The following is a 23,921-nucleotide window of genomic DNA, read 5'->3' as shown; positions in this document are numbered from 1 at the left end:
TTATATCATTTCCAAGCAAATTGAATCCAATTTCACATCACTTTGATCTAACTGCCTTTTGAGAAAAAAAAAAATTTAAAAAAAACTGTACTGTGAAGGAATATAAATTCAGTCTGGAGAAGGCAGAACATGCTAATTGATACTATTAAATTCTTGGGACATTTAGGATGTCACATGTCTATTTTAGACAATTTTTCTGTGGGTTTTTTTTTCAATAGGAGCCCAAGGACATCACAGTTTGTTCCTTCCCTGATATTGCCATGAATATGTCTCAACTTGTGAAAAATCTGAGCTGCTGGAACTCACCTGTTTCCATTGTTGGTGCTGCTGATGAGTCCCAGCTCCCGGATCCTGCAGGGATTTGGGGAAGATCTGTCCCTCATGAGCTTCCCAGAGCAGAGTGAAGCCTGTGCTCATAATTCCCTGGGAAACTTCCAGCTGAGCCTGGAGGAAATGGGTTTTCTAGAGTTTAGGGATGTCTCCAGCACCATACCTCACTTGGGATTTGCTTAAATGCAAATCCCTGGATCTGTGTTTCACTCCACTTTGCATGGTCAGTGTGGGTCCTTCCCCAGGAGCCTCCTTCCTGTCTGAGCTGACATTTCATGGATGAAAACCAGAGGTTTGTGGACAGAAAAACCTCAGGGTGAAGTGCAAGGCTGGCAAGCCTTGCAGGGAGGAACCATTTCCTTACAGGTGAGGAATCTGGCAGGAAAAACAAGCCTTGGGATCAGCATCTTCTGTGGGAGTGGGAGATCCTCACGAGCTGCTGAAGGCCTCACTTGGGCAGGAATTCTGCCTTTCTGAGACCCCACAGGCTGCTCTGGGCTTTCCACAACTCAAACTGTGCCTGGGAACCCAGGAGGGGGTCCCAGATCCATGAGGGGGATGGGCAGGAGCATCCCTGGGTTTGGCTCCCTGTTACCAACTGAGGAGAGGGAACAGCAGCCAGAAAAGGAGCTCCTGACCCAGATTTAAGGTTCTGGTGGCCACAAATGCCATAGCCACTCCTCTGTGGGCAGCAAGACGTGATTGTGCAATGTCCTGATGCTTAAAAACAGAATCCAGACAAAATTCAGAGAATAAAAAGCAGATCTATTTATTGAAGGGCCTTCAGGTGCGTTTAGGGCAGACAAAGCCCCTCAGGGGCTGAACCCAAAAATGGCTCACAGGTTTTGACATTTTTATAAGTTTTGTCCATTTGCACATTGGGGGTTCATCTCCCAATTCCAGCTGCAGGGAATGAAGGAATTTCCCCCAAGTTTGCTGCCCCCAACTCCCTTTTGTTTCCATCTCTGGGGGCCTGAGGCAGTGAGGTGTCCTTGATTGCCAGGCCTGGAGAGGAATTGTTGTGTCTGCCCAAAGTGGGGAAGCAGCAGCTCCCAGTGTGTGTGGAGTTTGGAGTCACACACTGAGGAATGGCAGGATTACAAATGTGTGACAAACAGAAAAGCTGAAATCCTAAATCATCAATCTGAACCAAGGAATTAAAGCCTTTAAAACCACTGAAATCCTGCTTTGAGGCATCCCCACACTGGCTGCTGGCCTTTTCCCTGCAGCGTGGCAGGCACAGAGGATCTCTGGGCTGTGCAGCAGGCCTCGTGCAGCGTTGCTGTGCTCATCTGGCAGGGGCAGGAGCAGCCTGGCGCCGGGACGCTGCTCCTAATTAAATCTCTCTCCTGGTGGAGTCTGCTGCCAGCTCGTGGGGCCATTAGGTAAAATCCTGCCCTCCTGCTCCTTCCGTGAGCTCTCCCCAGAGCTGGCCTGGAGATTAATTCGGCCTCTCACGTGGCCTGCCTTCCTGGGGAAGGGTTGTTTTTTTAAAAAAAGTGTAATTATTTTTTAAGTGTAATTATTCATTCCCTTTGGAGGAAATTATAAAGTACCAAGAGCAGCAGCAGCAGCTGGCCAAGGCAGATCTGGAACAACATCCTGAGAAATTCCCAGTTTTTTTTAACCTGGAGAACCATTCAGGTTCTCTGCCTGCTCAGGACAGGGAGGACACCGCACCATGAGCACTCAAACCCCTGTGTGCAGAATCTTTCCCAATGTGTGGATGGATTTCTATCTAAAAACATCTCTCTTTTTGGCCCTTCCGTTCTTCTCCAGCCATTCCAGGTGTCTGGGATTTGGCTGGCAGGTGCCAGAAGGGGCAGGAAGCACCAGGTGGGCTGGGGCAGATGGAAAGTGACACAAAAAGAAGTTGGTTTTGCTCTGTCAGCACTGGGCTGCGTTTGCCAGCTGCCTCCTGGCACCCTGGGCTGGATATTGTTGTACTTTGGCGAGGATATTCAGGTTAAATCCCAGCCCCATTCCGTGTCTGCTCAATCCAGGTGTTTTCTGTGCTGACTGCAAAGTGATGACATTGAAAACGACCAAACAGAGAGAAAACAAAAGCTGGGCCAGGCTTCTTTGAGATGAAAACCTCTTACTTGGTGTTTTCTATTCAGAAATCATCAAACCCACAGATCACACCCGGATTTTCTGGATAGTTTGGTGGATTTGGGCACGTGTTTTCCATTCACATCGGGGCAGAGCCGGGGTGTGTGGTGGGATTTGCAGAAGCCATTGTCTGCTGGCACGACACGCTCTGGGCACGTTCTGTACAACCCCTTTTAAAAAGGGGTTTCAAGCCATTAAAACACTTAAAAAAAGGCATTTACCTGTGCCAAAGCAAACTTTGGGAATTGTGATTGTGCTTTGTGTACCAAAGAGCCTGGGACAGCAGATGGGACAGTCAGCATGTGTTGAGTCCACTGATGAAGGAGCAGAGAGAATATGTTGCATTATCTCCCAGCAAAGAGCTGCAGAACAGCTGGGTTCAGTGTTGGCCAGGATGGATTTTCAGTGTGAGGACTCTTGTTTGTTAAGCAAGGAATTGTTCTGGAAGCACCAACAATTAACTTGGAATCATGGAATGGTTTGGGTTGGAAGGTTGAAGCCCATCCCGTTCCACATTCCATGGGCAGGGACGCCTTCTACTATCTCAGGTTGCTCCAAGCCCTGCCCAACACCTTGAGCACTTCCAGGGACGGGGCAGCCACGGCTCCTTTTCAGAGAAGAGCGCTCCCGGCTCCGGGGAGAGGCTTTTCCCAAAGCCGATCTGGAATTCACGCCGAGGCCCTACAGAACATGGGAACCTGTGTGGCGCAGCGCTGCTTCCCGGCGGGGCGGCGCGGCCGGCGCGCGCAGCCAGCGGCTTCCTGCGCGGTGATTGGCGGCCGGCCGGGCCCGGTCCGCCGCGTTCCGGGTCCCCCGCGGGCCAGAGGCGGGCGGAGGGGCGGCGGGGCGGGGGTCGCGGCCCCGCTCTCCCCGAACCGCGCGGGTCCCGCCGGGCTCGGGGCCGGTTCCGGGCGGCGACGGGAGCACTGAGCGGCCCTGCGCAACGCCGGCCATGCCGCCCGCCCGTGCCGGCGGTAAGGGAGCCGTGGTGCTGCAGTGCGAGTGGCAGCAGTGCTCCTTCGTGGCCTCGGAGATGGAGGAGTTCTGCGGGCACGTGGCGCAGCACCTGCAGGAGCACCTCCCTGGCGAGCACCGCGACGAGGTGGACCCGCTGGGTGAGGCGCTGGGGAAGAGGAGGCTCAGCGGGGCCCTGCACAAGTCCCTGACAGGAGGGACAGCCCGGGGAACAACGCAGGACATGGAAAATATCGTCAAGTTCTGCCGGGGGACGTTCAGCTTGGACATTTCTTCATGGAAAGGGTGGTCAGGCCTTGGCAGGGGCTGCCCAGGGAGGTTTGGAGTGCCCGTCCCTGGAGATGTCCCAGGAAGTCCAAGAGGTGGCACTCAGAGCTCTGGGCTGGGGACGAGGTGGGGATCAGGCACAGCTGGGACTCGCTGATCTTGGAGGGTTTCTCCAGCCTAAATCACTGATTTTTCTGACAAGTGACAGCTTCTGGCCTTTTTTCTCCTCTCCCTGAGTAGAGCAGGGCTGCAGGGCTGGGACCTCAGGAGAACACGCCTGGTGTTTGTCCGCCTGCAACAGCTGAGCTTTACCTGGAGAGTAAAGTGACCTGGAGAGCAGAAGTGCTTGAGAGAGCCTTGGAGCTGTGTGTCTGTGTTGCAGAGGAATGCTCTGTTTGTGTTCCAGAGGAATTCACGTGCCTGTGGCAGGACTGTGGCTTCTGCTCCCCGGAGAGCTCGGCCAGCCTGGTGCGCCACGTCTACTTCCACTGCTACCACACCAAGCTGAAGCAGTGGGGGCTGAGGGCCCTGCAGAGCCAGGCGGACGTCAGCCACTGCCAGCTGGACTTCCAGAGCCGGAATATCATCCCTGAGATCCAGGAGAACTTCCTGTGCCTCTGGGAGTACTGTGAGGTGAGAGCGGGGCGCTCAGTGGGAAAGGGGATCTGCAGATCTCCTGCACTCCTGCACAGCTGCACTCCTGCACAGCTGCACCGCTGCTGGCTCTGCCTGGAGCTGTGTGGGAGCATCTGGGCTTGTTTTGGTCTCTTTCACTCTGTCCCTGTTCCCCTCAGAGGTCGTTTGACAACCCTGAGTGGTTCTACCGGCATGTGGAGGATCACAGCTTCTGCTCCGAGTACAAGGCAGCAGGGAAGGAGAACCACGTGGTGCTCTGCGGCTGGAAAGGTTTGTGGGAGCCTGCAGGGCCTCTCCAGAGAGGTGGCAAATGTGGTACAGGGGAACAGGAGTCAGAGAGCTCCTTGAGCTTCACAAATAGGTGTGCGTGGTTTTAACCGTGAAATATTCCTGCAAAACTTCCTTCAGGGAGTCCAGCTGAGTGCTTAGTACAGAACTTCCTATTTATATGTAATCAGTTCCTTGGAGAAAAGGCTACAGCTGATTTATTTTTTATTTGGATTTTTAAATTAATTTCTCCCGTGTTTGTCCAATTACCTTGTCTGCTTGGGGGGGCCACATTGAGTGATCTCCCCCTGCTCTGTGGCCATTTTGGAGCCTTGCTGGCCAAAACAGGACGAAGAAGCTGCTATTCTGTGTCCTGTGGGAGGGCTCTCAGCTCTGCTGTCCTTTCCCAGACTGCAACTGCAGCTTCAAGGGCCGCTGCAAGCTGCGGGAGCACCTGCGCAGCCACACGCAGGAGAAGGTGGTGGCCTGTCCCACCTGTGGGGGGATGTTTGCCAACAACACCAAGTTCTTCGACCACATCCGCCGCCAGAGCGCCCTGGACCGTAAGCCCTGGGGGCAGGGAGGGGCTGGGGGGGTTCTGGGCTGGGTATTTGGGTTGCTGGAGCTGCCAAGGGCAGGGTGTGCTTGGGACAGCCTGGCTTCTCTGCTGACTGATGGGAGCCGTGGAATTCCAGAATCATTTAGATTGGAAAAGGCCTTTGGGATTGAGTCCAGCCTGTGATTGATCCTCACCTTGTTAGCCAGCCACATGCTGACCAGGGGTAGGGGCTCTCCCACCTCCCTTCCAGCATCTGATCAGCCTTTCCATGACGGAATTCCTCCTGATGTCCCACCTGAGCCTCCCCCAGCCCAGCTTGAGGCCGTGTCCTCCAGGAGGTGTCTCCTTGCAGAGGCAGGATCGGAGGCTGTTCCTCCTGTGGGGCCCCAGGGCTGCACAGCCAGATTTCCAGCCCCCTGTGCCACCCCTCCTCACTGCTCTCTGTGCTGTTGTCCCTGCCCTGACCTCTCCTGTCCCCTCCCTGCCCCGCTGCTGCAGAGCAGAGGTTTCAGTGCTCCCACTGCTCCAAGAGGTTTGCCACGGAGAGGCTGCTCCGCGACCACATGAGGAACCACGGTGAGTGAAGGCCCCTGCTCCCAGCTCAGCCTCTGTGGGCTGTGTGCTCTGCCCTACTCTGGGGTGACGTTTCTCCCCGTTCTTGGCACAGTGAACCACTACAAGTGTCCCCTGTGTGACATGACCTGCCCGCTGCCCTCCTCGCTGCGCAACCACATCCGCTTCCGGCACAGCGAGGAGCGTCCCTTCAAGTGTGACTACTGTGACTACAGGTGAGAGCCAGGGCCTGGCCCTCTCCCCAGACCTCCCAGAGGCCTCTGTGTTTCTGTGTGTGTGTGTGTGTGTGCTGCAGCTTTGTCCCCTCACTCTGTGCTTCCAGCTGCAAGAACCTCATTGACCTGCGGAAGCACCTGGACACGCACAGCAAGGAGCCGGCGTATCGCTGCGAGTTCGAGGCCTGCAGCTTCTCTGCACGGTCCCTCTGCTCCATCAAACTGCACTACAGGAAAGTCCATGAGGTGGGAAGGCAGCAGGGCTTGCATTGCTCGTGATACCCCGTGTGAATCTTCTCTGAGAACTTTGTGTCTCCTTCCCTGCACGTGCGGGGTGCTGAGATCACTCTGTGTCCCTCAGGGTGACTCGGAGCCCCGGTACAAGTGCCACGTGTGTGACAAGTGCTTCACACGGGGGAACAACCTCACTGTCCACCTCAGAAAGAAGCACCAGTTCAAATGGCCCTCGGGACATCCTCGCTTCAGGTACTGCTCACCTTTAGCTCCTCAGTACCTCCTCTCCAGTACAGGACGTGGCTGGAGCTGCATCCTGCCCCGTGCTGATGTTTGTAAATGTGTTCAAAACCCTTAGCCCAAGGCTGGGAGGCACTGGGCAGTGAACACTCAGTAGGACCTGAGCAGCTGAAGGGCAGTGGTGCCATCTCTGCTGCCTCTGGTGGCACTTCTGAGCTTGGCAAGGGCCAGGTCCAGGTGTCACCCTCTAGAGAGATCAGTCTTGTGACAGAAACCTCTGCTGCACCCTCTGTAGGAAACTCCAAAGGGTTTCCAGAGCCTGAAAGCTGGGAGGGGAAGAGGATGGACTTGAAATGCTCCCAGTGAAACAGTGGTGGAGGGAGATGGGCTGGGAGGTGACTGAGCCTGGCACAAAGCTCAGGAGCTGCCACATGGGGTGTGGGAGTAGGGGCTGAAATACCATCTGTGCAGCACAGGGGTTGAAACCTTGGATGTTGAGCCCTTTCCTTGGCTGTTCCCCATCTCTTGGGAAGGGGAGTGTGCCTGGCTGACCCCTCCTGTCTGTGCCCAGGTACAGGGAGCACGAGGACGGCTACATGAGGCTGCAGCTGGTGCGCTACGAGAGCGTGGAGCTCACAGAGCAGCTGCTCAAGGACAGGGAGAAGCGTGGGGAGGCTGTGGATGGCTCCAGCGAGTGTGTGGTGCTGCCTGAGGGCGAGGGCAACCTGCAGGGCATCCTTCTGGAGCCACCAGCAAACCCTGCCCTGGCAGAGAACAGGATCTCTGAGCTGCCTTTGCCCCCTGCCCTGTGCTCTGCTCCCAGCCCTGAGCCAGCACAGCCAAGCCCCTTGCCAGGAGCTGCCTCCTCCTCCTCCTCCTCAGAGCAAGGAGCCGGCTCCACAAGCAGCCCCATCATCCGTGTGGTGAACAGGACCAACGAGCAGGGCCAGAGCGAGACTGTCTACTACGTGATGGCCAGCACGGCCTCGGAGGAGCAGGGCACGGCACCCCTGGCTGTGGAGCTGGAGGAGAACGTCATGGACAGGCTGCAGAAAACAGCTGAGGAGCTGGGAATCCAGATCGTGTGAGGGGCTGCCTCTGCAGGAGAGCTGAAACCTCCTTGGTGGTGGTGGAGGAGTGCTTGGGGAGAGGGCTGGGCTTGTCTTCAGCCCAGCCTTGCTGGCTGCTGGTGCTGGTCAGCATGGGGATAGGGGAGGGACAGGTCTCCCAGGTGTGAATCAAGTGAGCTGAGCTGGAAAGAGCTGTCTGCCTTCTCCTTTTGGGGATTAGGGCCTATCAAGCTTCTCCCACCCTTCTGGGAGGTTTGGCTGAGGCCTGGCAGGGTGGAGTGGTCGCCAGCTGTGCCCTCCTGAGCCTGTGCCCCAGGCAGGATGGTGTGTGGAGCACACACTGGTGCTGAAGCCTCTTCCCTGGGAACACGTGTGGCCCTTGGCAGGTCTGTCCTGCCCCATCCATGCCTTCTCCAGGGGATATCATGCCTTCATCAGCACTTCCTGCACACATGTCCTGTCTCACCTGGTGCTGCTGCTGGTGTTCGCCTCCCTGATCCCACAACCAGTGCTGCTCTCAGGGAGGACAGTGCTGGAGGTGCTGTCCCAGTGCAGCACTGGGACACTGGGAGCTTCTTGCTGCTTTTGGCATCCCCTGGGTGTCCTCCCCACATTGGGGTTTGGGCTCCTGCTTGGGCAAAGTGTCTTTTGGCAATTCAAATAAACGTGGGGCTGCCAGGCCCAGCTGTGTGTGGTGTGTTTTCTGTGCAGCCCTTTCCCTGCCAGCCATGCTGTGCTGGGAGGTGGGCACTGGGAGAGCTGCAGTGTGGGAGGTGGGCACTGAGGAGCTGCCAGGCTCTCCTGGCACTGTGCAGCTGGCACTGGAGTGTGCTGCTCCCCAGAGGTGGCACTGGAAGGCCAGGTTTAGTTCTGGCACTCGTGTTCCTGCTGTGGGGCTGGGTTTTGCTGCCTCCCCCAGGGCTGTGCTGTCTGCTCAGGCCTTTTTTGAATGCAGGGAGTAGCCTGGGCTTGTGAGCAGAGCCACATCATCCTCTGTTGAGTGATTGGACAAGGACAGTGTGAATTTGGGGTCCCTGGAGTGCCATTTAGGCCCTCCCTGCCCTGTGTGTGGAGGTGATGTGCCCAGGGGGACACAGAGATGCACCTTGCTGGTCTTGGCTGGACACTTGACTTTTCCCCATTGTTCCTTTCTCAAGCAGCTGAGCAAAAGCTGTTGGAATTCTGAGCTGCTGGGGGAAACCCAGCACCTCCAGGGGAGAGGCAGAAGCTGACAGCACACACTGCTGGAGGATGCTCCTTGCTCCAGGCAGAGCATCCCTGCCCACTCGGTGTGGCCTTGCCCAGCCTTCCCATCCCTGCCTGGCCCCTGCTCCCTGGCCTTGGCAGAGCTGGGCTGACGATGCCTTCGAGAGAAGGGCCCTGTGCCAGGTTTGCATTGGCAGCACTTCCAGCCTGGCCCTCTTTCCAGCATGGCTGTGCCTGTGTTCTGCTGGGTTTGGGTGCGGGTGCTGGGTGCTGGGAGTGTCCCTTTAAACACTGGGTCCAGGCAGGGTAATCTGCCAGAGATTATCTGCTGGGGAGAGGATTGGCATTAAAGGGAATGTCTCCTCCCTTCCCCCCATGTCCTGCAGCATCCCCTGGCCTGGGATGTGTGTGGAAACCAAGTTCACTTTCTCCTGGGCGAGCAGAGAGGGGTCTGTGGTTGGAGGGGCGAGGGGAGGAGGGCAGATGATGGCACTGGGCCTCCTCTTCCTCACCGTGCTGGCCACGCTCACCTCCTGCGAGGACCCAGAAGGTAACAGGGGGTTTGGGGGATGAGGGGGTTTATGGGGTGCCCCAGAGCTGCTGGCACCTGTCCTGCCCAGTAAGGAACAAGACCAAGGCTTGGCACAGGGGACGTGGGAGCTGAGGTCTGAGAGGCTGCACTCCCCACCACAGCAAGGGCTGGGGTGGGCTGGGATGAGCCCCACACCTCCCTGTGGGGCTCTGAGCTGCTGGGAATGGTGTCCTCGCCCCCCAGCCCAGCTCAGCCCTGCCTTGGCCCCCGTGGCCCCAGGAGACCTGGACACTTACTGGTCTGGCACTGCGCCCATCTGCGTGGGGGGCTGCAAGGGGCGGCACAAGGAGCTGAAGAGGAGCCAGTGTGGGAACGGCAGCTGCTGCTGGCTGGGCTACAAGTCCTTCTGCAGAGGTAAAGCCCCAGGGAGAAGGACGGGGGACCCTTGGGGACGCTGCTGAGCTTTGTGCCACACTCACGAGTGCGTGTGTCCAGCAGCCTGGGGCACCCAGCCTTGTCTGTGGCCAGCAGGCTGCCCAGGCTGCCAGCCCAGGTTCCATCCCTGTCCGCAGTGAACTGCGGGCGGCCCGAGGCGGATTTTAACTCGGTGGTGCACGGGAACGACTGGTGGGTGGGCTCCGTGGTGCGCTACAGCTGCCGGCCCGGCTTCCTGCTGCTGGGGGACCCTGCCAGCGCCTGCCAGTCCGATGGCCGCTGGACCCCCAAGCCCTCCTGCCTCCGTGAGTAGCCCGGGTGTCGCGCTGAGCCTCTGCCAGCGGCTGCAGGCACGTCCCGAGCCCTCCTTGCCCCGGGGCTCCAGGCGAGCCCCCCGCCATGGGCTCTGCCCCTGCAGGGATCTGCCTGCGCGGCCGCATCGAGATCAGCGAGCGGGACATCGCCGGCAAGTGCTCCTCGTCCTGCGGCAGCCAGGAGCACCTGGGAGCCTTCCTCAACCGCGGCTGCATCAAGATCTCAGCCTGTGTCACCAAACTCTCGGGCTGGCCCCGCTGGTTCCAGCGCTGTGACATCTGCGAGTGCGACTGCCACGTGCCCTGCGGTGGGTCCTGGAGGTGGCACTGCCCAGCTGAGGCTCGCTGGGCTGTGGGGGAGGCTGGCACTGGGAGATGGGAGCTGCGAACGGCTCCAAATTTGCTGTCTTTGCTCTCCTCAGGTTCCTCCAGGTAGAGCTGGGCCACCCGGGGCTGTGCTCGTGTCTCCATCGCTGTGCTCTGTCATCCGAGAGGAGAAGAGATGTTCTGCACTCTCTTGCAGGGCTGGCTCGTCCCAGGACTCTCCAGGGCAGGGGATGCTCTGGGAGCAGCCTGTGCTGGGATCTGTGTGTGTTTCTTGCAGCTGGGTTTGGGGGCAGTGGTGGCAGCGCCCATTTCCCTGCCTGCTTCCCACAGGAGCCTCAGATCCCTTTTAGGGGGGAGGCAGCACCTGTGCCTGTTACAAAATACCTGTCCTTCAATGCTGCAGGCTGGGATTTCTCAGTGTCAGGTAATTCCAGCTGAGAGGTGGAGCTGCCCTCTGAGCTTGCTGAGGCCAGCAGGAGTGTGACATCTGCCTCCTGTCCCCATGCCACAGACAGAGCAGCCTGGCCAGGGCTGCAGCACCCACTGCTGAAGGATCCAGTGGGTCAAACTTCCTGGCAGCCTTCCTGGGAGTGCAGAGTGGAGAAAGGTCTCATCTCCCAGGTGGAAAATCTTTCCTATGGGCTGCTCCATCCACTGGTCCTGCTCCTTCCAGGGGATCTGTGGTCCTGCCCTGAGAGCCCCTTTCCCCAGGGGCTTCTCCTCACAGCAGCTTGGGGCCACAAAGGGGGAGATTTGGCTCCAATCAGGAACACCTCTGTGCCCCTTGAGGACATCTCTGGCTCCTTAGGAGGCAGCTATGGAAGCAGCTTTATTCCCCCAGGGAAGGAGAGGGTGGTCTGGAGCATGTGATGGCATTGCTGGGGATGCTGGAGGACCAGCCATGGGTCATTAAAAATATATTTGCAGGGAATCACACAGGTTTTCCTGTCATTCAAAGAGGTTCTGATGCCTGCTCTGTCCCTGCAGCCCTGAACACAGATGACAGAACCAGGACAGGCTCCCTCTGTCACTGTCCTGAGCAAGTGAGCCACCACGGGGACATGGCTATGGACAAGGCCACTTTGGGAAGGTCCCAGCTGGGGATTAGAGAGATGTGAATGTGTCCATGGCACCGGGCTCCATCCCTGCTTCCTTCCACCTTGAAATGACTTCATGGCCACCAGCTTGGGCCCAGCTGAGCAGAATGGGGTTTGGCATCGATGAGGTCATTCCCAGGCCCTCCTTCTGCCCCCCTGCAGGGAGGAAGGGCTGTTTGGCACCGAACAGAGCAGGCGTGGGCTGGGACGTGCTACCGCGGACTGCCCCAGGCATGGGAGGCACCCACATCTCTGCTGGGTACAGAGAGAACTGGGTGAGTCCCACGTGCCTCTTGATCCATGACAAGATGACTTTAGACCTCCACGAAGAGTTTGGCTCCATGGATAACTCCTGGTGCCCTCCCCTGGCCCAGCTCCCTGGTCTCTTCTGCCTGGATCCTGCCCTGAGATCTGGCCCAGCGATGTCGCCCTGAAAACTCAGCTTCTGAGATTGCTAACATGGTTTTCTAAAGACTTTTCCAGGACAGTAACTGTAAACATAGATATGTGTACATTCTTTCTGTTACATGTCTTGTGATGGACAGCGAGAAAGTGTTATCCTGACCCTCCAATCCCTGGCCGTGGTCAAAAACCTATAAATCCTAGGAGGAAAAATAAACTCTCTTTTCTTTTCACCACACCTCGACCTGTGTCCGTGTGATCTCTTCATCTTCAGCGGCAACACAGCCCTAAGCTGGCGAGGGGCGGGGAAAGCTCTCCTTGGCTCAACAGATGGTTTTTTAATTAATACTTTTGCTGGTGCCACTCATTTCCATATGTCTTTCGTGTTTAAGTGCTGTGGTGGGTGAGAGGTGTGAGTAACAGCGAGGAGGGAGCCAGGCGTGGTGCTGGGGAGGTGCAGGGGGATCCAGGTCCTGCAGGATGAGCTGCACCAGGGAGGGTGTGCTGGGAGTAAAACCCTGCAGGGCCAGCCCCCTGCCATGACCCTTTGTGACCAGCTGTCACCCATGTCAATGTCTGTCCCAAGCCATTGCAGCCCGGGTGGCACCCCGTGCCTGTGTTGGGGTGTCTGTGCAGGGCTGAGCGGGGCGGGAGTGGGTTTAGGGTGTGTTGGGCTCACTCAGGGGGGTTTGGGCTGCGGGGGCAGTGGGGGGAGCTGCGTGGGCTGTGTCCCAGATGCGACCGGGAGCCGGCACTGGGGTGCAGGGGGGTGCAGAGGCAGGGCTGGCCAAGCCCAGCCGTGTGCTCGGGGATGCTCCGGGCCTGCTGGCAGGCAGCGAGAGGAAATAGGGCCGGTCCCTTTAAGAGGATTTTTCGCTGCCTGGCAGCGCTGCCCGCCCGAGCAGCCCATCCATCCATCCATCCTGCCGCCCATCCTGCTCCCCGCCCGGCAGCACCGGCCGCGGGGCTGGCAGAGAGGGGCGCCCCCGAGCAGCCCGGCCCGGGGGGCTGCTGGCCACTGCGGGGCTCCTGCTAGCCACTGCGGGGCTGGGGCCGGAGCGCCCCCCGCCCGCCCTGCCCACCCAGCCCCGCGGAGGGATGGGGAGGAGACCCGGGCCGGGCACCCGCGGGGGCAGCGCCCAGCCCGGCTCCCGCCGCTGAGCGCCGCAGCCGAACCGAACCGAACCGAACCGAACAGAACGGAACCGGGCCCCGCCCGGCCGGGCCCCCCGAGCATCGCCCCTTTGTCTGCGGAGGAGGCGAGGCGGGGGCGCTGCGGGAGCGGAGCCGCCGCCCCGCACCCTGCCAGGTGAGCCTGCGGGAGAGCCGAGACCCGGCCGGGCCCGGGGGGGGCTGGGGATGGAGGGGGCCGGCGGGGAGCAGGGATGAAGGAAGAGCATCCTCGGGCAAAGCCCTCCCGTCCCCACCCCGCGCCTCGGGGCTGGGCTAAGCCGCGGAGAGCCGCTTGCGGGATTTAGCGCTCCGTGAACGCCCAGCCGGAGGAGTCAAGGTGAGCCCGAGGGCGCTTCGAGCCCGCTGCCCCCCACAGCCACCCCGAGCCCCCCGTTCCTGCGCCCCGCGGATGCTGGGAGGGGACCCGCGGGCTGGGAACCCCCACCCCTCCTTCCCACCCCTCCTTCCCCGGGGCTGGGCTGGCTTCCTTCCAGCGCTGAGCGGGATCTGCCTGCAGCAGGGAGCGGGCTGGGGGCATTTCCCGCAGCTCCCGGCAGCCGGCCGCCCCTCGCAGGGGCCGTGTGTGTGCGCTGCAGCCGCAGAGCCACTGTCCGCAGCCCCGCGGAATGTAGGTTAGCGAGGCGGTGGGACCCCAGACCGGGAGGCGAGATGGATGCAGGGCACAGCCCTCCCAGGCACAGCCCGAGCTCCTTTTCCTGCTGCCGGGGGGATCCCCGACCCCCTCCCAGCCTCTGAGAGCCGGGGCAAGCGTGCTCCCCACCCTGCTTGGCTCAGCATCCTCCCAGCACCGCAGAGTCCCCGAGCCGAGCGGAGCTGGGCTGTGCTGCAGCCGGCTGTGGAGCGCTGCAGGCAGGAGAGGGCTGGGGCAGGTACATCAGCGTCATGGCCCCAGTTCAGTGCTGGCCTGGCCTCTGAGGCTGTGCTGTGAGAGCCTGGAAGGTGAAATGATGAGCCGAGGAAGGCACAGAAGGAATGGCACCAGCAGAGCCCCCTCCCTGTTCTGTTAAGGCTCTCCCAGCAAGCCCAGGGGGACCCCAGGCACTGTCTGAGGATCTGATGTATCCAGGACTGCTCTGCTCCAGGAGCATGGCGTGCTTTGTCCAATAAACCAGCTGGAATAATCTGCTTGTTTAGGATTTCATACCTGTGTTCCCTAAGGCTGGGGCAGGGCTGGCTCCTGGTGGGTCCCTGGGGACATCCAGGCATAGGGCAGGACATCAGCTCTGCCACCTCCCATCCTGCACCCACCGGGACAAATGGGATTGGGGCTGGGAGAGCTGAGCAGCTCCAGCAGCAGAGCTGGACCAAGCTGCAGGAGATGCATGAATTATTGACTGTGGAGCTGAACAAAATCCTGCTGTTCCTCGCCCTGAGCCCCTCGGCGCAGGCTCGGCGTCCCTGGCTGGGTCCGTCCTTCCAGCCAGATGTGGGTGCTGGCCGCAGCTGGGCGGAGGGGACAGCGAGGCCTGGAGCCAGCAGGAGAAGGAGAGACAGGACTCGCTGTGGGCTGGTCCCTGCAGTGCCTGGAAGAGGGAGCCCGCTGCGAGCCGATCCCTGTGCGCTCCCCACAGAGCGGCAGGATGGCGGAGAAGGGCATGGATCCCGCCTGTGTCTCCATCGCCCTGGAGGACACGGTGTGCCACGCCGGCCCTCCGGATGCTCCGCTGCTCACCACCCACTTGAAGAAGGTGGAGAACCACATCACAGAGGCCCAGAGGTTTTCCCACCTCCCGAAGCGCTCGGCTGTCAACATCGAGTTCATCGACCTGTCCTACTCCGTGCGGGAGGGATCCTGGTGGAGGAAGAGAGGTAGGAGCCGGCAGGTGGGGAAGGGCAGGGAGGGGATGGGACCCGCAGGGCTCTCACAGCCCGTTCCCGTTCTGCATGCCATGATCTCACCCCGGTCTGTCCGAGTGCCAGGGGCTCTCTGTGGCTGGCTGTTTGTTCTGGGTGCCCGTGGGAGGAGGAGGGAAGGCTCGTGTCCCGCAGCAGTTGCTGCATGCCTGCGCTGTGCAATGCCAGGAGAAAGCAGAGCGCATTCCAGGGAAACCTCTGGCCAGGGCAGACATCCCGGGGCAGCCAGGAGGGGTGGGATGGTTTCCCCGGCACTGCTGTTCGGGGTGTGATGGCTGTGTGGGATGCAGCAGGAGACCCCAGGGATGCCCCAGCTCAGAGGGAAGGTGTGGTTTGTGGGGGATTTCCTCTCCCTGGGCAGCCGAGGCCGAGGCTCCCTTCCCTGTGTGCGACTCTGGCCGAGAGCTCGGGGAGGCGAGAGGGGAGGCAGATGGCGGCTGGTGGGTGGCAGTCTGCTTTAATTAGCGCTCTCAGTTAATGGGATGCCAATCTGGCAGCCCGATAAGATGGAGGGTGAGCTGATCTGCAGCAGCCGAAGGCAGGCGGGGACCGAGGTCACAGGGCTGCTCGGTGAGGGGCCCTGCCAGCCAGGAGTGGCGGATGGGGCTCTGCTCCTGTCCCCAGGCTGTGCAGCTCGGGGAACGCAGGCGCTGAAACACGGTGGGAGCAGCCCTGGCATCTGCCGGGATGATGCCTCCCTGTTTATCCGGGATGCTGAAGAAGCATCCCAGGAGGGTCCACGGCACAACCGCGGGTTCGCCAGGGCTGGATCGTGCTGGAGCAGCCCGGAGGGAACCGGCTGCTTGCCAGCGGGCCAATACCCTGCAGGGAGGGAGGGGGAAAAGCTCGGGCGGCTGGACCAGGTGGGAGCGAACCGAGGGGTCCCGGGGTCCGTGGGATGGCGGTGGGAGCGACGCTTTTCTCCCCCCGTTCAGGCAGAGCTGGCGGGGGGTGGCGGTGGCTTTGGCCACAGCCCCCAGCTCCGGCTGGCCCGCCGGGCCGAGGCAGGAGGTTACTGGCAGTCAATGAACGTGAGTAACCGCACCGCAAGCTGCAGTGGCGCCGACGTGAGCAGCATGCGCGGAGCGGAGCCGTGCTGCCGGGGGGGGGCTGCCGGCCCTGCTCGCCCCTGGCCACCCTGAGCAGCCCCCCGCCCTCCCCTGGCCTCCCCTCTGCCCGCGGGACCCCCTCCTGCTGCGGGGCTCCGGACCCCGAGAGGGGCACAGGATGAACGGGGCACTCGTGGATGACATTCCCAGGGGATGGACAAACCACAGGGAGCCCCCGGTGAGGTGCCACCCTGGTCTGTCCCTGGGGTTGTCCCAGCTCGGGTTTGTTGTCCTTGCCCCACAGCGGCTGTCCCCGCGGGGCACAGAGGGGACATCCCCACAGAGGGGATGGTCCGTGGTGTTATCACCCCCCTCTCCCATTGCTGTCCAGCCAGGGCTCCATTTCAGGGGCAGCTCCTGACAGCCTGAGGCTGTGCTTGTTCCTTCCTCCCGACACATCATGTTCCTTCTGCCAGAAAATGCTAATCAGCCGCGTTTAAAGCAGAGATAATTCCAGGTCTGATTAGCAGTGGCTGCTGCCGGGTGCCACAGTGTGAATGCCAATGAAGGCAGCAGCCGGATTGGGAATTCTGCCTGCCCCGTGCTGCCCTGCTCGGCGCTGTCCCTCCCCCCTGGCCTTGGGGATCAGCATCTGAAGACATGCCCAGGACAAGTGTCACAGCCTGGTAATCTTCCTTAGCGGCTCTGAGACCTGACCCGGGGATTTCCCTGGTCTTTGCTGCGATCCAGGTCAGGAGCTTCTTCAGCACTGGGAATCAGTGGGATCAGCCAAGGACCAGGGGCAGGGATCATGCTGGAGGTGACAGCTGCTGTGGTGACAGCCCTGGGGATGCTGATGGAGACACCTCCAGGCACACACAGCCCCTGGCACGGCACGTGGAGGTCCTGAGGTGCTCCAGGTGCTGGGATGGCATCGAAATCCCTGTAGCACCACTGCCCTGGGAAGCCAAACCCCTGCTGCTCTCTCCCTCCAGGGTACAAGACTCTCCTCAAATGCCTGTCAGGGAAGTTCTGCCAGCGGGAGCTCATTGGGATCATGGGCCCCTCGGGAGCTGGGAAATCCACACTAATGAACATCCTGGCTGGCTACAGGTGAGGCTGGGGGGCACCAGGGGGGCTGGGGGTGCAGGGCTGTGCTGCATTCCCCCACTCCTCCTTCCTGCAGGGAGACTGGGATGAAGGGGCAGATCCTGGTGAACGGGCGGCCGCGGGACCTGCGCACCTTCCGCAAGATGTCCTGCTACATCATGCAGGATGACATGCTCCTGCCACACCTCACCGTGCTCGAGGCCATGATGGTGAGCTCTGCATCCTGTGGGCACTGAGCCCACACTGACATCAGGCATTTCCAAGGGCTCTGGGACGCGGGAACAAAATCCTGCTGCCCGTGCTCCCTTCACCCTGAGCACACAGGGGTGGAAACACGGGGCAGCCAGTTCTGGTCCCCACATCTGACAGTCGTGTCTCCCTGGCCATCCTCTCCCTGCAGGTCTCTGCTAACCTGAAGCTGAGCGAGAAGCAGGAGGTGAAGAAGGAGCTGGTAAGTGCTGAGGAGGGTGGGCCCAGACCCCTCATATCTCCCCAGGATGGGACAAGGGAAGCAGGGTGAAGGGAGGTGGCAGAGATGGGATGAGAGTCCTTGAAAACCCTTGGCTGTCTCTCAGGTGAATGAGATCCTGACGGCCCTGGGGCTGCTGGAGTGCTCGTACACCCGCACCAGCTCCCTGTCGGGGGGCCAGCGCAAGCGCCTGGCCATCGCCCTGGAGCTGGTCAACAATCCACCCGTCATGTTCTTCGATGAGCCCACCAGGTGAGGCCACAGGGGCTCCCAGCACTGCCTGCCCAGCTGGGCTGCCCCTGCTGGCGTGGCCAGAACCCTCTGGTGCCCACCTGAGCATGGGGTGGGACTGTGCCCCTGGGGCTGATGCTCTTCTGCCTCAATCTGAGGGGAGGGTGCCCACAAGGGGAGGCAAGTGGGGGCATCTTTAAGATGTTCTTCTCCCTCTCTCACATCTCCCCTTCTCTCTCTGCTGTCTCTTTCTCCTCCACCGCATCCTGGGTGGCCACAGCGGCCTGGACAGTGCCTCCTGCTTCCAGGTGGTGTCCCTGATGCGGTCCCTGGCTCAGGGCGGGCGCACCATCATCTGCACCATCCACCAGCCCAGCGCCAAGCTCTTCGAGATGTTCGACAAGGTTTGGGCTGGGACAGGATCCCTCTGGCCCCAAGACCCAGGAGAGAAGCCATGGGAGGGGTGGGCTGCAGGCATTTGACCTGGGGCTTGTGTGGCCGGGGTCTGGCAAGGGTGGTCTGTGTCACCCTGTGACGAGGAGATGGGCAGGAGAGGGTGACAATGCCCTGGCTGCCCTGCACCTGCCACATCCTGGCTTTCTCCTGCAGCTCTACATCCTCAGCCAGGGCCAGTGCATCTTCAAGGGCGTCGTGACCAACCTCATCCCCTACCTGAAGGGCCTTGGCCTCCACTGCCCCACATACCACAACCCTGCTGACTTCAGTGAGTGTGCCCAGCAGAGGGTGGCGAGGTCCAAACCCAGAGCCCAAGCCCTGGGGGCTGCCCAGGTTGCCCCCAGGTTGCCCCCTGTGCCCTTCCCGTTAGGTGCTGTTGGCTCAGCACCTCTCAGGGGTCCTGTTCTCCTCCACAGTCATCGAGGTGGCCTCAGGAGAGTACGGGGACCTCAACCCCGTCCTGTTCCGCGCCGTCCAGAACGGGATGTGCACCATGGCTGAGAAGAAGAGCAGCCCTGACAAGGCAGATTCATCGTGCCCAACATGTGGGACGGTGAGTGGGGCTCAGGGGAGCCTCCTGTGCCAGCAGGGCCCCCGTGCTGTGAACCCAACCCTTGTCCCCGTGGTCTTGCAGGATGTGGATCACATCGAGAGCCACACATTTGCCACCAGCACCTCAACTCAGTTCTGCATCCTCTTCAAGAGAACCTTCATCTGCATCCTAAGGGACACGGTGAGGGCAAGGGAGGCTGGGCCAGGGCTTGGGGTTGGGCTCTGTTGGGGGCTGGCAGCGACAAGGAGTGACATGGGCTGCCTGCCACTCCCTTTGAGATGTTTTTGGGGTGCAGCCCCACCTTGCTGAGCCCCTTTGTGCCTGCAGGTGCTGACCCACCTGCGGTTCATGTCCCACATCTGCATCGGGGTGCTCATCGGGCTGCTCTACCTGCACATCGGCAACGACGCGGGCAAGGTCTTCAACAACACCGGCTTCCTCTTCTTCTCCATGCTCTTCCTCATGTTCGCTGCCCTCATGCCCACCATCCTCACCTGTAAGCAGCTCCTCGCCCCAAAATGCCCTCACTGCTCCTAGCTGGTGGGGTGCATGGCACCCCAACATGGCAGTGTGGGTGTGCTGGGGACCCAGAGGGATTGGGCAAAAGGGGGAAAATAAGAGAGAAAAGAAAAAAATCTAAAGAATGGGAGAAAATCTTCTGTTTGCCTGCATTGCAGTTTTGCCTTTTTATTTCGGCTATTTGGCCCTTGTTGGCTCAAAGCAGAATGCTGGAATTTTAAGATTTTATTTTTTATAATTATATCTTTTTAATATATAACTAAAAATATATTGTATATTTTTAATATTTTTATTTTTTTGATCTGAGAAAACATCAAAAATGTAATGAATCTGTATTTTCTGCTTCCCTTCTTTGCTTAAAAAGCCCCACCCAAGCTGACTTTTCCACGTGGAAATTTCCCACATCAGTCTGACTTTTTTTTTTTCCCCAATGAAGGTTTGATCTCCCTGTCACTGTGCAGGTGGGGGTTACCTGGTTACCTGCACCAGGGTGGGTGGGAGAGGGGCTGGAGCACCCCAGGGCAGGGAATTGCTGGCTGCTCACTCCCTGTTTCCCTGCAGTCCCCCAGGAGATGACCGTATTCCTGAGGGAGCACTTGAACTACTGGTACAGCCTCAAAGCCTATTACCTGGCAAAGACCATGGCTGATGTGCCCTTTCAGGTGAGTTTGCCGTGGATTTAATCACCACCCTGATGCTGATGTGCCCTCCTTGGCACAGCCAATTCCTACCCGTGCCCCGGGCTGGCTGTGGAGGGGTCCCTCCTCCCCCAGGACGCTCTGTGGGGTGGGGATGGCCCAGCAGGGCAGTGTCTCTGTCCCCGTGCAGGTGATCTGCCCCATCGCCTACTGCAGCATCGTGTACTGGATGACGGGCCAGCCCCCCGAGGCCACGCGCTTCCTGCTCTTCTCCGCCCTGGCCACCGCCACGGCCCTGGTGGCCCAGTCCCTGGGGCTTCTCATCGGAGCTGCTTCCACTTCCCTGCAGGTCTGACGGGGCTTTGCCTGTTCTGTGCAGAGTTGCAAGGGCCCCCAAGACAATTTGGGGTGAAGTGCTGCCCGCAGGTGGGCAGAGACGTGACCCCCAGTGGCCTCTGCCCCCCAGGTGGCCACCTTTGTGGGACCCGTCACTGCCATCCCCGTGCTGCTCTTCTCGGGCTTCTTCGTCAGCTTCAAGACCATCCCCACCTACCTGCAGTGGAGCTCCTACGTCTCCTATGTCAGGTGGGCCCTCAGCTCTGGGCAGAGCTCCCTGTCCTGGGCTCCCCTGGGCCCCTGGTGACCCTTGGGGTGTGCTCTGCCCTAGGTATGGCTTCGAGGGGGTCATCCTCACCATCTACGCCATGGAGCGCGAGGACCTGGAGTGCCTCGAGGACTTCTGCCCTTTCCAAAAACCCATCAAGATCCTGCAGGAGCTGGATGTGGAGGAGGCCAAGCTCTACCTGGACTTCCTCATCCTGGGCATCTTCTTCGTCATCTTGCGGCTCCTGGCTTACCTGGTCCTCAGGTACAAGGTGAAATCTGAGAGATAAAGGGGCCCCGGTGCCGTTCCCGGGCCTGGCCTGCTGTGAGAGATGTTCTGCAGATGGACACGGTGCTCCTGCAGGTCCCGGACCGTGGCGGAGGCACTGGGAGGTGCCAGCCAGGCCTGGCTCAGTCGAGAAGGGTTTTGAGACATCTCGGAACTGTTTTAACCTTCCCACACACTCTTCATTGCAAAACGTTTTGTACAGCCCTGGCATGTGCCACCTTTCCCCCCCAGGACAGATGAGCCCCACGGAGCTTGGGTCCCCTCTCGTTGTCCCTGCCTGGCGCTGCCCTGGGGACACCAGGGACAGTCCTGCCGAGGTGGTTTGTGTCGAGCACGCCTGGCAGGAGCCTGCTCCGTGCAGGGGGAGCAGCGGGCTGGAGCTGGGCTGGGAAGAGGGAGCTGCAGAGTTGGAAGTGCAGCTCGTGACCCCGTTCCTCATCCTGGCCAGCAGCGTGTGAGTCGGGGCTGAGAAGAGCCCAAAGATGCCATAGGTGAAGTTGCACAAGGCTTTAGTGTTTCCTGCCGCCGTAGCCACAGAGATTGCTGCACCCCCTCTCCTTTCTGTGCAAATCCTCCTCCTTTTTTCCCTTTTTTCTTTTTCTTTTTTTGAGTTTAGTTTTGGTTTTTTCCCCCACAAACCCCACTGTATCCCATTCTTCACGGAGGGGAAAGGGAGCCTGCGGGAAGAGAAGGACTTGGGGCTCTGTCTCAGACTTCTGCTGGGACACCATCCTCAGAGACAGGACCTTCACACCAGAGTCTGTGGGAGCAGGACAGTGTTCTCAGACCCTAGGGAGTGTCACATTCAGTCCCTGTTGTCTCTGGGGTCTGAGACAAGAGGGTCTGAACCAAGTCAACCAACATGGAGAGAAGTGACTGGACCCTTGCATGGAGCAAGGAGGATTTAGGTTCCCACACCCTGCCAGCGCCAGGAGGCTGAAAAACAGGGCTGGGCTCAGCTGTGTCATCACTGGAGCCTCTGCTGCAGGAGGAGAGCTGGCCCTGAGCCCTTCCCCTGCAACCTCTCCTCCCCCGGCACCACTGGGGCTGTCTCAGCAGGACAGGGCGGACGAGCCTCGCTCAGCACCATGCAAGGAGGGGATGCCAAGGACACCCGGCATGTCACAGTGCCAGCCCCCCAGGGTGACACTGCAGAAAGGGGTCCCAGCAGTGCCTGGACTGGAAACCAGGTGAGATCCCAGAGAGGTTTGTTTGCAGCAGGTGACCTGGACGCTGGGAAGCTCCTTGCACGTCGTGACTGGTGCCAGGATAAGGTCCCTTCTTGGCACACTTCTCTGGTGGCTGCTCCAGAGTCGCACACCTTGCAGAGGGAAGGCAATTCCACACCGTGCTGGCTCTCCAGAGGAACTGAGCTGAGCCCAGAGCTGGTGGGGCATCTGCACATGCTGCCGTGCTGGGAACACAGCACCCTGCTTACCTACACAGGCTCCGTGGGTGTGCTGGCACTGCTGGCAGCGGGCTGCACTTGTCACCCACAGACATGGGAACCCGCAGGTTTTGGCGAGCATGGACACGGGGGAGGAGGCCCTGCCCCACCCTGGCAGGCTGGCCCTGGTTCAGGTCAGCCTGGGGAATCCTGTCCTGGCACTCTGAGCAGCCAGGGATTGCAGGGCAAGTGCCAGATTCCAGCAGAATCCTGGAGACTGATCTTTGGTTTTGCTGGCTTGGGTTGGGGCTGCACAGCAGAGTCTGGCTGGGCTGACACTGATGCTGAGCACTCAGAAAAGCTGAGCTTCCCCTGCCTGGAGAGCATCGAGGAATGTTTGGCCATGGGGCCCTCCTGCACACAGGGTCTGGAAGCAGGACACAGCCTGCTGCCCTTTCCATGCTGAGCATCGAGGTTGTCCCCAGGGGCTGTTGTCTGACTTTTCACTATCCCTCACAAAATTCCCCTCTGCTCCTGGATCTTCCACAGTGGAGCTGTGTCAGCTGGAGGGCTGCAGTGCTGCCAGCCCCAGGGGCACGGAGGAGCGGGGGACAGTCCCTGTGCCTGCTCTGTCACGAGGTGCATGGATGGGCAGAGAGCTGGGAGACGTGGGGCTGTCACCCTTCTCCATCCCTTTGTCTCTGGAGCTGATAGGACTGATGCCCTGCTTCTGTCCTGCTCTTGGGCTGGGACTAGTTAAGCCTGGCCCAGCACATAGCGTGCTCTGCTGGGGTGAAACTTTCCCCTGGATGGATCCCGAGATGCAGGAGGTGTCAGTGGGGCAGCTTTGCACAGCTCCTGCTTCCTCCCTGGCATTTGGGGCACTCGTGGTGGGTCCTGTTTTCTGCCCTCTGGAGGTGCTGCCATCCCCAGCGCTGTGTCCTGCACCTAGCACACCTGGACACCCCTGTGCCACCACAGCCAGGGCCACCACCATTCCCAGGAGGACCAGGACAAGATGGACTAGTGTGTGGAGCAAAGGGGCTACCAGCAGGCACCAGCAACTGCCACTGCCCGTGTCCCCCACACACAGGGAAGGCTTTGTTGAACAGGCTCTGCTGCTTGCAGAGAAATCCTGTGGAATGTTGCTCCCCAGCTCGGAGCAACACTGCCAGGGCAGTGCCAGCCTGCCTGGGATGGAGCAGCTGGCAGCACCTCTGGGATGTCCAGGAGGGCTCAGCACAGCCTGTGCCTCCTGCACCCCTGAGTTGCAGTGTCCCAGCTGAGCAGGTATGTGGCCACTGCGGGACAGAGGGCCAGGACAAACCTGGAGCTGCAGGATGGCTGGGCAAGGGCTCTGGGGAGTGGGGGTGATGGGGCAGGCCACCCATCCCCAGGGCAGCAGGACACAAGTGAATGTGTTGGTAGGAGGGGACTGAGGAGTGGGGGATGTGGCACAGGACAAAGACACCCTCGGTGCTGCCTGAGGAACTGAGCCACGGTGCCACCGTGCTTTCCCTCTCTTCAAGGACAGTCCCAGAGGTGGTGGGAGGTGCAGGGAAATGCAAGGAGAAGAAGCAGGTTTGCACTGAGTGGGCTGAGCACCCCGGGATTTATTGCGTAAATTTATTGCCCTGCAGGAGCAGGACAGGAGGGGTTTTCTCTGCCCAGGCATGGCAGAGGGACAGGGTGCAGCCATCCTGCTCCAGGGGGCCCTTAGGGAAGCAGCAAGGATGCACTTTATCAGGGCAGGGAAGCAGAGCTGTGGTTGCTTCTGG

At 60.0% G+C, this 23,921-nt stretch overlaps 2 protein-coding genes across 2 annotated transcripts; both read left to right on the top strand.

Moving 5' to 3' along the window:
• The first annotated feature begins 3,231 nt into the window (after positions 1 to 3,231).
• Positions 3,232 to 8,164, top strand: HINFP (histone H4 transcription factor). Its single transcript, XM_058857125.1, has 9 exons — positions 3,232 to 3,557; positions 4,091 to 4,317; positions 4,479 to 4,590; positions 4,998 to 5,150; positions 5,645 to 5,722; positions 5,814 to 5,934; positions 6,042 to 6,180; positions 6,296 to 6,420; positions 6,980 to 8,164. Exons 1-9 carry the CDS (start codon positions 3,395 to 3,397, stop codon positions 7,494 to 7,496), a joined length of 1,635 nt encoding a protein of 544 aa, XP_058713108.1. The 5' UTR covers positions 3,232 to 3,394; the 3' UTR covers positions 7,497 to 8,164.
• A 5,108-nt stretch (positions 8,165 to 13,272) lies between these two features.
• Positions 13,273 to 21,776, top strand: ABCG4 (ATP binding cassette subfamily G member 4). Its single transcript, XM_058857025.1, has 15 exons — positions 13,273 to 13,301; positions 14,557 to 14,794; positions 16,884 to 17,001; positions 17,075 to 17,207; positions 17,399 to 17,449; positions 17,574 to 17,719; positions 17,979 to 18,102; positions 18,308 to 18,422; positions 18,571 to 18,707; positions 18,789 to 18,887; positions 19,035 to 19,203; positions 19,788 to 19,888; positions 20,055 to 20,213; positions 20,331 to 20,449; positions 20,532 to 21,776. The coding sequence occupies exons 2-15, from the start codon at positions 14,566 to 14,568 to the stop codon at positions 20,755 to 20,757; spliced, it is 1,926 nt and encodes a 641-aa protein (XP_058713008.1). The 5' UTR covers positions 13,273 to 13,301; positions 14,557 to 14,565; the 3' UTR covers positions 20,758 to 21,776.
• Positions 21,777 to 23,921: the final 2,145 nt, after the last annotated feature.

The sequence above is a fragment of the Poecile atricapillus genome, chromosome 25, assembly GCF_030490865.1.
Source record: "Poecile atricapillus isolate bPoeAtr1 chromosome 25, bPoeAtr1.hap1, whole genome shotgun sequence".
NCBI classification, from domain to species: Eukaryota; Metazoa; Chordata; class Aves; order Passeriformes; family Paridae; genus Poecile; species Poecile atricapillus.
This window is presented reverse-complemented; position numbering and strand designations above follow the sequence as displayed.

Bases quoted from the DNA above. Each gene is read 5' to 3' on its own strand.
- ABCG4 (XM_058857025.1), top strand. From the start codon at position 14,566: ATGGCGGAGAAGGGCATGGATCCCGCCTGTGTCTCCATCGCCCTGGAG. The intron at 17,720-17,978 runs GTGAGGCCACAG...GGGTGGCCACAG, and splicing joins TTCTTCGATGAGCCCACCAG to CGGCCTGGACAGTGCCTCCT. The intron at 20,450-20,531 runs GTGGGCCCTCAG...GCTCTGCCCTAG, and splicing joins TCCTACGTCTCCTATGTCAG to GTATGGCTTCGAGGGGGTCA.
- HINFP (XM_058857125.1), top strand. From the start codon at position 3,395: ATGCCGCCCGCCCGTGCCGGCGGTAAGGGAGCCGTGGTGCTGCAGTGC. The intron at 3,558-4,090 runs GTGAGGCGCTGG...TTTGTGTTCCAG, and splicing joins CGACGAGGTGGACCCGCTGG to AGGAATTCACGTGCCTGTGG. The intron at 6,181-6,295 runs GTGGGAAGGCAG...TGTGTCCCTCAG, and splicing joins ACTACAGGAAAGTCCATGAG to GGTGACTCGGAGCCCCGGTA.